General features: G+C 39.5%; 1 protein-coding gene across 1 annotated transcript; it reads left to right on the top strand.

The window, feature by feature from the left end:
* Positions 1-332: 332 nt before the first annotated feature.
* LOC139960529 (solute carrier family 35 member G1-like) lies at positions 333-7,312 on the top strand. Its single transcript, XM_071958956.1, has 2 exons — positions 333-863; positions 3,633-7,312. The coding sequence occupies exons 1-2, from the start codon at positions 754-756 to the stop codon at positions 4,639-4,641; spliced, it is 1,119 nt and encodes a 372-aa protein (XP_071815057.1). The 5' UTR covers positions 333-753; the 3' UTR covers positions 4,642-7,312.
* The last annotated feature ends 5,519 nt before the right edge of the window (positions 7,313-12,831 follow it).

Below are 12,831 nucleotides of genomic sequence, written 5' to 3' on the forward strand. Positions count from 1 at the left end.
GAATTAGCTCTAAACGGAAGTGGTGCTAATAAATACTTTTGATGGATTTGTGTGTGCGGTTGAAAAAGGGGCAGTCTACACCCCATAGCAGTTAGCTGAATAGTTAAGATCCCCCAACTGAAACATCCACCCAACCCCCCTCCCCTCTCCCCCTCCAACGACTGACGATAGGAATAGGCTATAACTATTTAACTGATCCATTCTCAACCCAAATCCCTTTGCATCGAGACTGTGACTGTGTGCTCATAGTCAAATGTGTCTCACGAGTCCCTTAGAAAGGGATTAGAACATACACGTGATCTTAGCCAAAATGTCGAAAAAGTAATATCATTTGTCAAAGGGTATTACCGTGCTACATTAAAAATATATCGACATGCATAAATATGTGAACTACTTACCAGGCCATAAATTGCTTTTATTCATAGCGGCATGATTATGCAATGTTGAAGGAAACGAATGGAATATAAAGTCTATAACAAACGATTCTATTCAATAACTCAGACAGTATCTACCTCGTCGGCATTTCTGTACATGCATAAATAACAGAGTGGTTTTAATCAATAAACAGATATCCTCGCAACAGTTCTACGGAATGACGTATATTATAGCAGTGTATGAGCAACTTGGTTTGGCTTTCATCTCCATGCAGGCTGTATCTTCGGTGGAATTTTCTGTATCTTCGGTGGAATTTTCTTGCAAAGCAATATATAATCAAAGAAACTGCCTGACAATGTAAGTCTGTGGTTATATTCTATGATATATTCGTTAATGATATTTAGAGGATTATTTCAAGCTGATACCGTACACCAGTCTACCGGCAAAATGTCAGCAGCTGAAGAGGACGAAGAAGAGAACGAAGAAGGGTAAGGAAGTGTCCATGATTTTCTCGTCTATATATTTTATATTTACTTAAGCCACTACATCGGAGCAGTATAGAGATGTTTCTGCGGCACAATGATCTCTTATAGGATATTAGGCTACCTAAAAGTAAATCATGTCGCAATAATTTTTGTCTTCATGTTTTCATTCATTCATTCATTCCCCACTCCTCCTCAGTTTCCTTTCCTCCCCTTCCCCTCCTCCCCTCCCCCCCTCCCCCCCAAAAAAAACATGGACAAAATACTGATCAGGAATTGATCAAATGGATTTTGAAGAGAGGAAAGCAATGATGAACTATAGAACGGGATTGGAACCAGTGACCGAAGGACTACAATTCCTATACTTTCTACCAACTATGCATTTCCTCTGTAACCACTTATTTCATTGCGGTGCCCGTCAAAAGCCAACGACAATACTTTGCGTATATACCGTGTAACCATGACCCCGTCTCGGCCCTTTGGCCTAGATCTTGTGTATTATCCGTAAGGAACTCGGAATACACATTTGACAATGATCACATAGATGTAAGGGGTGGGGGGGGGTGACTGGGGGTTGAAAGTGGATCAGTTAAGTGTAGTTTGGTGTTCGTCATGCTAATGGTTCTTTCTTCTTTCAAAAGCAGTTTTGTCTGTAGGGGTTCAACTAGCGTGTTCATCCAACGGAACTATAACCAAATCCCTATTCTTCCCCTAGTTTATATTCAGAATAAATTATTGATGAGTTAAAATTATACGAATTATTGAATAAATTTTAAGCCCGAATAACCTGAATAAAGGAAGATAAGACGTTTTTTTTTGTCGGCAGAGCTCTGACGAGTCTAAACGAAATATGCAACTAACACTAGTATACTTTAGATGGGGAGAAAACTTTTGAAAATGTCCTCTCAAAGGGGAGCCCGTTTATAATCTTCATTCATGCAAAAGGCATCAAAATGATGGGAACAAATAGATGACATTTTATACGTGATACGGTGGATATTTCGGCTTTAAGTTAGGTCGATAATTAGCTCTAAACTACTGTGTATTTGTCGTGTGGGGTAGAATATGGGGAGAGGTGTCCCCCCCCCCCCACATACACACACACGCTAGATGGGCCTGACCAAACCAAATTAATGTGAGAAAAAGAAAGAGCAAGGAAGCTTTCTAGCTTACTATGAACATTTTAGGAGAACGTGTTATTCCACTTCTCTATTGGAAGGTGAAGAGTTATGAAAATGACTTTTCATACGGGATTTGGTTTAAATATTCACGAATGAGGAATTATTGGTATAGATTTTTCATATAGATTTTTACAAGAGTATGTTGAAATAGTTTTAACCAGAACTGTATATAATTTAATTGGTTGTGCAAACACATACATGCTGGATAGTGTTAGGTATATACAGCACTAACATTGAAAGAGTCATTACTATATAATTACATATGTCGTCGTGTTACCAGCGGGTTCACTGGTTCACATAGATTAGTATAGACCTATATATCGATAAGAAAAGAGATATCTGCAACAATTGATTGGTTTGATCGGTTGTATTCGTGACATTATCAACAGACCAACCTAGGCCTATATGTGTGTTTTATTGTTGTTGTCCTGAAATACAAGTAAAAGTGTGTATTATCTCGTCTGAAGGTTAGAATTATTTCAGTTTATAAAGTTACCGTAGAGATATTGAACCGTTTTCTGTGTTGTATCTTTGAATTATGTATAGGCCTATAGAGTGGTGGCAGGTTAGTGAGTCCGTACTATCGTACTTATATTCGAGCTTAGTTGGTACTTAGCCTATGTGTACTCGTAGTAGTGGATTAGATCTCGTGGTAATTTGGAAATCAAGAAAGTACAATGCTATAGGTACAAGTCATGAGTACTCATATTCGCTCTATAAGAGCCTGGTACTCAAACTCGTACGATCACCCAAGGAAGTATTATACTTGTAGTCATTTCATACTCGTTCTACTATAGTCTGTCACACGTGTGGTGGTTATAATATTTCAAATAATGTGTCTTACAGAGTGTACGCACTCCTCGAGATGAATTTACAAGTTTATTTCATGTCACATAGTGGTCGTTGGTCTTGATTCTGAATAAGCTAGAAAGGCGAATAATGGTCACCTTCATACTTGGTTAATTTGCAATTCCTTTATCCTCCCTTGACGCATTTTTCTCCATGCATAAGGATATCTCATTGTCTATATAACGCTTCCCTGTTGTCTAAAATCAGATTGCAAAGGCAGGACTTCCAGCATGGAGAATTATTAAAGATTGTTCCCGCGGCTAAGATAACAGGCATGCAATGCTGCAGACATACATCCAACATGCTACATTATACACCATATAGTGCTGGAACATAACTAGCCTATGATGATTGAAACCTATGATGCCACTCTCATTCAAAACCCTACCTGGCTTCAGCGAACCTTGCAAGACTAATGTGGCACCTATAAGCAGAGGCACCGAGGGCGAGGTTGGGCCACTGGGAAAAGTATATATTTGATCGTGCGGCCCTCTCTTGCACGCTTCAATTTACTTTTTAATTGTGTTATGAACTGAGAATAAAAACAATTTATCCCCTATTTTCCTCACCCTCACAGATTATCTGTCCCACTCCCAGGTTAACACTGGTACAAGGGATGTGCCCCGTCCCCCTTCCTACTTCCCCTTCCCCACCCCCTTCCCGACGATTTTCCTAAATTATCGTCATGCCTACATCTAAGATATTGAATTTGATCAGTAATTAGTTATCACATTTTCTCACACAGGTTAGAAACTAATTCCAACCAGCCATTACTCCAGGCAGTACTTCCTGAATGGGATAACATTAGTAAGGAAGAGTATAATGAACAGCCAAATCACAAGAACTTTGTTAGAAATATCATCGACAGGATTTACAAACGTCGCGGTATGCTTTGGGGTCTTCTGTCAGGTGTAGCTATTTCTTTTGAAGCAATTCTAGCCGATTTAGCCGATGATGATTCTCCACCTTTACAGAATTCCTTTTATCGTTGCATTGTTTTAATTTTCGCTGGGTTTTTCATCTCATTTGATCAAATCATCTCTTATGAACCAATCGACATCCTTTTCATTTCTCTCTTTGGAATATTTGAGTTTTTCTCTACTGTCTGCACATTCGTGGCGATAAAATTAGGTAATATCGGTGACGTCACAGCAATTCAAGCCAACTTGCCTATACCGTCATCAATACTAGGTTGTGTACTGTTTCGTGAAATTCCTATGACGGTCCATATATTTCTGCTAGTAATCAATGCTATTGGACTTATAATTGTTTCCAAGCCTCCGTTCTTATTCGATTTGCCACATGAGCAGACGACCTTCCAAGGAGCCATATTTGCAGCTGTCTCGGTACTTTTTACCGCCAGTTTTCAAGCAGTCACACGTAAACTCTCATACAAAGGTGTACACGACTCTTGGCTACTGCTTACAGTAGCGGGATTCATTGGAACCTTATGTGCCTCTGTAGCGTTAACCTTTGTTCAAGAATGGACACCGCCGACTGATTGGTCCTTGCTAATCACGTGTTTGGGACTTGGCATTGCGTCATTCACTACTTTAATTGGGGCCACGAAGGGCCTGCAGACCGAATCATTGTTTACAGTTGGAATTATGACTACTGTATCGATACCACTGACATATTTCTATCAGATAATGTTTGATAAAACGGTTCCTCATTGGTACACCATTGTGGGTGCTGTGGTGTCTATTAGTACAACAATCTGTATTTACATTACATCTCTTACGTCAGAGGAGTAGGCCTAACAAATATTTTACTACTTTAATCTGTGGAAACATATATAGAATGGAGTTGCGAAGGTAAAACTTGACTTTCAACCCATTTCCCCCTCTCTTGATAAGTGATCAACCGATATCGTATGTGCTTATTCGCTTTACCATGTGCTAGTATCGGTAGAATGACAACAATGGTAATGATAATGTCGTCGGCCCCGCTCAACGTCTATGGTCGGCCGTAGTGGACAAAAGTCAGGAACGAGTGATAAGAGAAATTCCGTTTCAATATTGACATAAACTCGATTTAATGCCTGGGTATTATATTTCTACTATAATGCCTACATATGCTATTTGATTGAATAGTATACCATAAATTCGATTTAATGCAAGCATATAGGCGATATAATTCGAAAGCACGGAAGTATGAAATCGAATTTATATGTCTGTATTAATATACATTTGTGCAAACATAAAATACAACATATGATCTGTTTTCTTCTCTTACATATTATGTTTTCCTATTGATTATGTATTGATGATTGATTATGTTACATCTGATCTGCTGACATTGTAAGGCAGGGGTTCCCTAACTGGGGTGCATGAACCCCCAGGGGGTGCACCCAGGGGATTCGTGTGACGTTTCTGAAAGTCAAAACTAGATTACTTTTTGTTGAACTAAAATCTGAGATATCATATAATTTAGTAATGTACAAAAGTCGTTCCTATCGACAAACTCTTTTCGCGTTCCATACGCACATGTTGCCATAGTATTACCGTACCGTGCATGTGATACTTGATCTCTTACGAAGCACTGTTATGCGTATTATAGTATAATAATGACTCAGATCGTGTCTCGAAAGTTGTGGTTTGTGGACAACTCTGACATCCACATGGGGTACGTGGGGGGGTGGGGGGGGGGAAATAAAGTTAGGGAAACCCTGCTGTAAGGCGTGTATGCCAAACGTGGAAGTCCAGATGGCATACCCTTATTAGAGCCTATATCTGGAAAAATGCCAAAATAAAGTAGGAAAACATCTTTTTCGTTAGGTTCCCCCCCCCCCCAAAATGGGTCAATTGAGGCAATATTAGACCAATTTAGGCATCATAGGAGCAGCGAACGAAATTTGTTTACTACTGAGAGAAGAGGTTTGTTTACAAGTGACGAAAACCTTAGGCTCGGATAGCAAAAAAATCTGCGCGGTTGTGATACGGAAAATTGATAATGCCATGAAAGGCCAATTTGTCAGCTATCTGGTGATGGGTATAGCGTCTAGCTAATGAGAACGTCTGTCTAGACTTAGAGACCACCAAGGGCGTAGGAACCGGGGGGCTGGGGGCGCCAGCCCCCCACCCGGTGAAAAATGTGGAGGGGCGGAAGTATCATTCCGCCCCCCCCGCTTCGCAAGTCAGAAAACCCCTTTTTCATTTCCAAATGAGAAAAAAATCTCATTTGGAGCACCAAATTGCATCTAAGGCCAGGTGAAAATGCAAAATTATATACAAAATGGGAGTGGGTGGGTTGAAGTGTGCTATATTGCACCAAATTGCATCTGAGGCCACCTGGAAATGCAAAAAAAATCCACCCCCTCCCCAGGCCGGCCATCAGTCTTCAGCCCCCCCACTCAAAAGTACCTTCCTACGCCACTGGAGACCACATTACATTTGTGATTTAGTGTGTAAGTCAATGGGGCTTTTAATATGCGTATGCTACCTCCATTCTCTTTCCCATGATAGTAAGCGTTAAAATGTGTAGGCTCTGGAATACTATATTATACCATATATGCATTCACGACGACACCTCCAGACATTTAACATGTAAAGGACTCACGAGTCCCCATTTTGTTTTGCTTTTGGCTCTTAATACTTGCACTGTATAAAATAACTGCTGAGTAGCTGTTGACTTCTTCAAGCATGAATCTCGGTTTATTTTCATTAAAACAAATTATGTTAATTTATTCTTTTCCCTGCTGCCATATATTGAAGGACTAACATTTCCTAAACCTGCGGGTATGTGTATACCATTCAGTCGGGCTATTATCATGCTGTATACATTGGAATGATATATCATGGGAGGATATATATATATATATATATTGAACTACTTCTCTGTATGCAATATTATCACGCACAATTAAAACACCTCCTCCGTGATTTTGTCGTTGTTTTAATACACGGACAAAATTAACACAAATCAAAAAATAGCTGTCAAACTTACCCAGTTGTTGTTTATGTGTGATTGCGGAATTTTCATTATGAATAATTAATAATGAATCATTAAAAAAGACACAAACACAACCATCATCTTTTGTCTTTGTTATAGAGATAACTGTCATAAACAAACTTCCCCTAACAGCCCAAAAAAATATATATATATGATACAAATTTGGTAGATATCACAGATTGAGTATTTTTCAACACACAAAGCTGACGACTTGATCAAGTTTGAATATGACATCATCGAGCCACGTAGGCTTCATAGTATATATTTTTTTATGATAAATTTATTACAATTTTTATATATCTCAAACGCAATACAGTTACAAAACGCCTATAACATTGAAGGTCCTTGTGACAAATTGGTGGGAAGGAATTTTCTGCAATAAATCTGTGGTTTCGCGAGTATACTGGCAAGCTATAGAAACCATTCTTAGCAATAAATGTGAACACGATCGACGCAATTCATATATAGTGTATGTGTGCATGACTTTGTCGTTCTTTTCTGTTACCTATAAGGTGGAATGGGGTGTGGGGTGGGGGTGGGGGGGGGGGTTAACTCCCCCAAGAACAGTGTACATTCCCGATCTAATTCTATATCTTGAAGATGACGGACAGAATTTGAGCTTTCTGAGTTTTAAGTTTCGGATGTACGTCGCAAAGCAGCAGAAAGTAAAGCAGCGGCTATATTGTATTTATAGGTTGGGAGGATTTGGTCTAGAATATGAGAAACAGCTTTGGCTCTTCCGTTCCATGGTGCTTTCACTCATGGTCTATTGTGCTTCTGTGTGGCTCTCTTCCTGTTTCAAGACTCAACTCAATTTGACTAACAGACATTTCAGAAAGTATTATCCTATAGATGATCAGTACATTGAAGAAATTGTACTTCATTATGTAAGAGGGATTTTGACTGATCCTGACCATCCTCTCCATAAGTAGCCTATTACACCACTCCACGTAGGTTGTATACCCTACCTCGTATGCGTACTGCAGGCGCGTATCCAGGGGGGGCGTTGGGGGCGCGCGCCCCCCGGGTAAGAAAAAAAGGAGAGAAAAAAAAGAAGAAAAAAGGAAAAAAGAGGGGAAAAAAGAGGAGGAGGAGAGGAAGGAAGGGAAAAGAAAAAGAAGAAAGTGAGAAAAAGGAGGAAAAAAAAAAAACGCCAAGACACCGGGAAGATAAAGAGGAACAGTGACATCATTACAGCGCTGATCCCTATTATATACACAGGGTAGCTAGTGACGGATCAAGGATTTCGGAAGGGGCGTGTGCCTCACCCTACCCCTTACACCGAAAACTCCATTTTTGACGTTTCCATTTTTCCTCTCTCACTCATGATCTATATATATACTTTATGGTCTACCATAACGCGTGTGTGTGTATATACGCCTTAAACAATTGTAGCATTGTGCTATGAAACCAACTGTGGCTGGTCTCGAACTCGACCGTGTCGTCGGGGAACAGGACGCATTTCGGGAAGGGAGGCGACCGCCCCCCCCCCCCCTTCGGCATAATTTTTTATGATATTGCTAGTAATTTCGAAATTGAAAGTGCTCAGATGCAATTTACAAGGCCTGGGAAGCGTCATTTCCAGCGATCTGGGAGGCATTTTCGGCCAAAATTTGCTTGTACGCTTCGCTTACAAATGGTCCTGGGTAGTGCCATTTCCAGCGTTCTGGTAGGGATTTTCGGCCAAACTTTTCTTGTACGCTTCGCGCCAACTTATGGTGGCGCAACGCTTAGATACTTTGCCTACATGCATCGCCTCACCCTTGGCAAATTCCTCGCTACGCGCCTGTTCTAATTTGTAAAGCAAACAGCAGATATCACATCATATCAGTGAGCATGAAAATGGCGTTCCAGGATGAAAAGCCTCAAAAACTGTCCGACTTGCCCGAAAAAAATAATCAAAATTTTTCGCAAGCTCCGCGCGCGTTCAACATGTTTATATCAATATCATATAAGCAAGCATCGGTTATTAGGCCTGCATCGCTTGCCATCGTACACCGTACGGTCCGTCAAAGTTGCGCAGTATACCGCGGGATGCTAATGTAAACAACGAAATGTCTTACGTAGATAGAGAAAAAGCATGGAGGTCCAAATATGTCAAAACTATCTTTTTACATTAGTCAAGGCGAATTAGGGACTGCAGCCCCCGCCTCCTAATATGTGTGTAGTGTTCGGTTGAAGGAAATATCTGTTATTTTTTCATTTCCTTCAACCAAGTTTTATAATAGCCGTTATAAGAGGTTTTAATATTTCTACACCAATAAATTAACTGTGTGTGAATTTTCGAAAATATCCGTCCATCATTCTTCATTACACTTCCCTCTACTCATGCAATTTCAGAGCTCCCAACTGACCCGCAATTCGCGGGTTGGACCCGCATTCTAACACCCAAACCCGCTGACCCGCGCAAGCTTCCGAAAAACCCACATTGTAATTGTCAAGTATACATAAAAAAAAATGCATTAAATTTTGACTTAGCAACCATCATTTCTTTAGCAATTAGCATAATAAAACCCCCTTTACAGCATCATTGAACCACAAATTAGCCTATATTTCTTTTGATTGGGGCGAGCAGCGAACATTTTCATGCCACGGGAAAGAATTAATTATCACCTACTATTCAATTAATTGATGTTACACACAAAAAAATGCATATTTCTCAGAAAATTTTGGGTGACAAAAGCCTTTCTAAGTGCCACCATTTTACATGTAGGCATCACCGGGATTCCAAAAAAATTCAAAAATTCAAATTATACCCCTCCCCCAGGACGGCGATTCGTGGCATGGACTAGCATTTGCCTTCTCAAGAGTTGGGAGCTATGCAATTTTGACCGGTCTGTTAGGGGTTGATGGAGGTTTTTCTATATTGGTTGTCCATAGATGAAATTTTGTGCGACATTATGGGTATATATGTTTTGGAGTGAGTTTATTCACGAGAATGTGAATTTTCAAATTCTAAACAAATAATGGGCCTTTTTGGGCCTAAAAACCTTGAAAAGTGGGGAGGCAGACGGATACTGTGGGCCGCGACGTAGAATCACCTACAAAAGCAATGATCCACAGGACATGCAATGAGGTCGAACATGATTTGTGACTGGTGACAATCTTCAAAAAGGTTATGGATGAAAAAAAAAACTATTGGGAAATACTTGTTTCTCAGGCAAAAAGTGCACATCTGGTTGGTCATTTTCAAGGCCGAAAAGTACCATTTCCGGTGATCTGGGTGGTATCAAAACCAGAAATTTTCTTGTACGCTGCGCGCCAACCGATGGTGGCGCTCCGCTTAGATAGTAATTCGCGCCCCCCCCCCCGGGTTAGAAAATCCTGGATACGCCCCTGCAATAACCAGAATGTTATACCCTAGATATACGAATCTCGTGAAATTGATACCCCTACAAGCTAGCAAATGCTGTCATGCTGGATTGATCACACGAAAAATATTGATGTTATTATATAAACTTACGTGAAGTAACCAAAACTAACGGAACGTAATAAATTAAGAGAAGAAAAAAGTAGTAAATTATCTGAGTATGGAGCTGATTACCCTTAAACATTGCTCAGGTTTCACACTTGTATTGACAAGGACATAACTCACTGGTACTTGTTCACATCTACGTTTTAGTCCTTTGTAATAACTTTGATATGATATTTTATCTTTTTGTTTTGAATGTTTGGGTGTGTAGGAATTGATTCATTTTTGGCAACGCCAATCAATACTGATATTACGTGCAGTTGGAAATTGTTATAACCAGGGGCCTTGTTTATAGGCGGCAAGCAGTTTAAATCCAGCCCGCGAAAGACTGCAATATAGTCCACGAAAATAAACCCCAAAGAAATCGTCCGAGGTCACACTGATCGGGAGGTATATATGGACTCTTAAAGGATGGCTTTAGGCACAAAATTAAATTTTGATACGTCGTAAACCCATCAAGAAGCAATGCAATCAGTACTAGGTGTAGGCCTACTCTTATATATAACACTTCGTTTATCTGAGAAATGACCCTTTACTCTTTAGGCTAAACAAGTGAGATTAACCAATTTAAACGACTGGACTATTTAGTCTAGCTAATATACATAGACCATTATGTCAGTTCCTTAGGTGCAACACAAAACTCAACTGTAAAAAAGAAAATTAACATTTTTGTGCATTGCCTGAATAAACATGTTTACAATGTGTTACAAATTTGTCAATAGAAAATAGTGTTGAAAATCATTTAAGTGCACGTGCGTTGTTGTTTTGTATGAAGTTAAAAAAGAACATGTTTGGGTTGAGTTAGAATTAATTGAGCAGAATTAATAAAACAATGGAATAACAGTAACACTTAGGCTTACATTGAGACGGCGACGTGATCATTTCTGAAGGCCTACATTGGCATTTTATAGTTTTATCATATTTTAAAGGGCAATATCAGTAATACCTTAGTAGCTAGAAACATTACTAGCATTTAATTTAATTTTCGATTTGCTTGGACTATAACATATGAAGATTAAATTCTGCCGAAAGTCATTCTTAATTAAGGTTTTAGCATTAAGCACCTTCACGATTTATCTCAGTCTGAAAGGTTGACCCTTGACCCCAACCAATGGTTATCACTGCATTGCTCTCGTAGACAGAGGCCCTCGATTTAGGCCTGTACAATAAAAGCATATACTTGCATTTTCGTTTACTTCATAAATCAGTCCTGCTGAAGTTGTAAAACCTGACACAAACTGAAAGTAGACTTAAGTATAGTCCTATAAGAAAAAAACTATACCCAATGCACGAAAACCTAATCAGTACTCACACTGTATGAGACTTAATAGCCTGAATATATCAGCTGCATGAAAGCTATGTAATAATGTTTATCAGGATCAAATGGGTAATAATATCACTTCCTGGTGAATATCGAGCTTTTGTTGTCAAGAAATAGCCATAGAAACTATAAACTCTGAATAGAATTTGTGCTTTCTTTAAGTCGAACATTTATTGCTCATTTGTAATCATTGACCCTTTGATTTACAATGGACCTATACATATATGTAATGTTGTTTGAGCGTCGGATAGAGATTACACATGTAGTTTCATTGGTTAACTTGATTTACGTGGCACTTAGTATGCACTTCGGTTGTTTCGAGGCCACACTGTCTTCACCAGCGATATAAATTGCAGTGTGACACTGATAACGAAGATCGAAAAATTGATAATTAGTTGATTGAACCCAATTTGGATATGCAAGAATGCAACATGGATAAAATAATACTCGTGCTGAACATGCATAAAGCTTGCAGTTTTTGTCTCCAACCATCAAAACTTGTTGCCCTCAACTACTGAGCATTTTGATTGTCTAATAGATAACTCTTCTAAACTCTAAGCAACAGTCTGGAAGTTCGGCACTATACCAATATTCTCAAGAGTACATTTGATACCTTTAAGCACATTGTTTTAAGCATTCTACATACAATGGGAGTGGGGAGGGGGTGAGGCGGGGGGTAATATTGATAGTATAACTACTAGGGCAGGGTTTCCCTAACTTTATCCCCTCGCGAACCCCCTGTGGATGTCAGAGTTGTCCACGAACCCCCCAACTTTTCGAGACACGATCTGAGTCATCATTATACTATAATTACGCACAACAGCCTGTGTATGTTTCATAATTCAGTTATTTATCACATGCACGGTACGGTACTACTATGGCAACATATGCGTATGGAACGCAAAAAGAGTTTGCCGATAGGTACGACTTTTGTACATTACTAAATTATGTAATGTATCAGATTTTAGTTCAACAAAAAGTACTCTAGTTTTGACTTTCAGAAACGTCTCACGAACCCACTGGGATGGACTCACGCACCCCCTGGGGTTCATGCACCCCAGTTAGGGAACCCCTATACTAGGGTATTAAATATCAATTCTCACCGTGTTGTACGTAACCTTTAAATATGGTTCGACATAGAAAACTGAACTGTGCCTAGTTTGCTTACTATATGAAGTCAGTACATTCAAAGTGCGTCAC

This window comes from Apostichopus japonicus, chromosome 19 (assembly GCF_037975245.1).
Source record: "Apostichopus japonicus isolate 1M-3 chromosome 19, ASM3797524v1, whole genome shotgun sequence".
Taxonomy (NCBI): Eukaryota; Metazoa; Echinodermata; class Holothuroidea; order Aspidochirotida; family Stichopodidae; genus Apostichopus; species Apostichopus japonicus.

Coding starts and splice junctions, on each gene's coding strand:
- LOC139960529 (XM_071958956.1), top strand. CDS start 754: ATGATATATTCGTTAATGATATTTAGAGGATTATTTCAAGCTGATACC. Junction 864..3,632: donor GAAGAAGAGAACGAAGAAGG/GTAAGGAAGTGT, acceptor TTTCTCACACAG/GTTAGAAACTAATTCCAACC.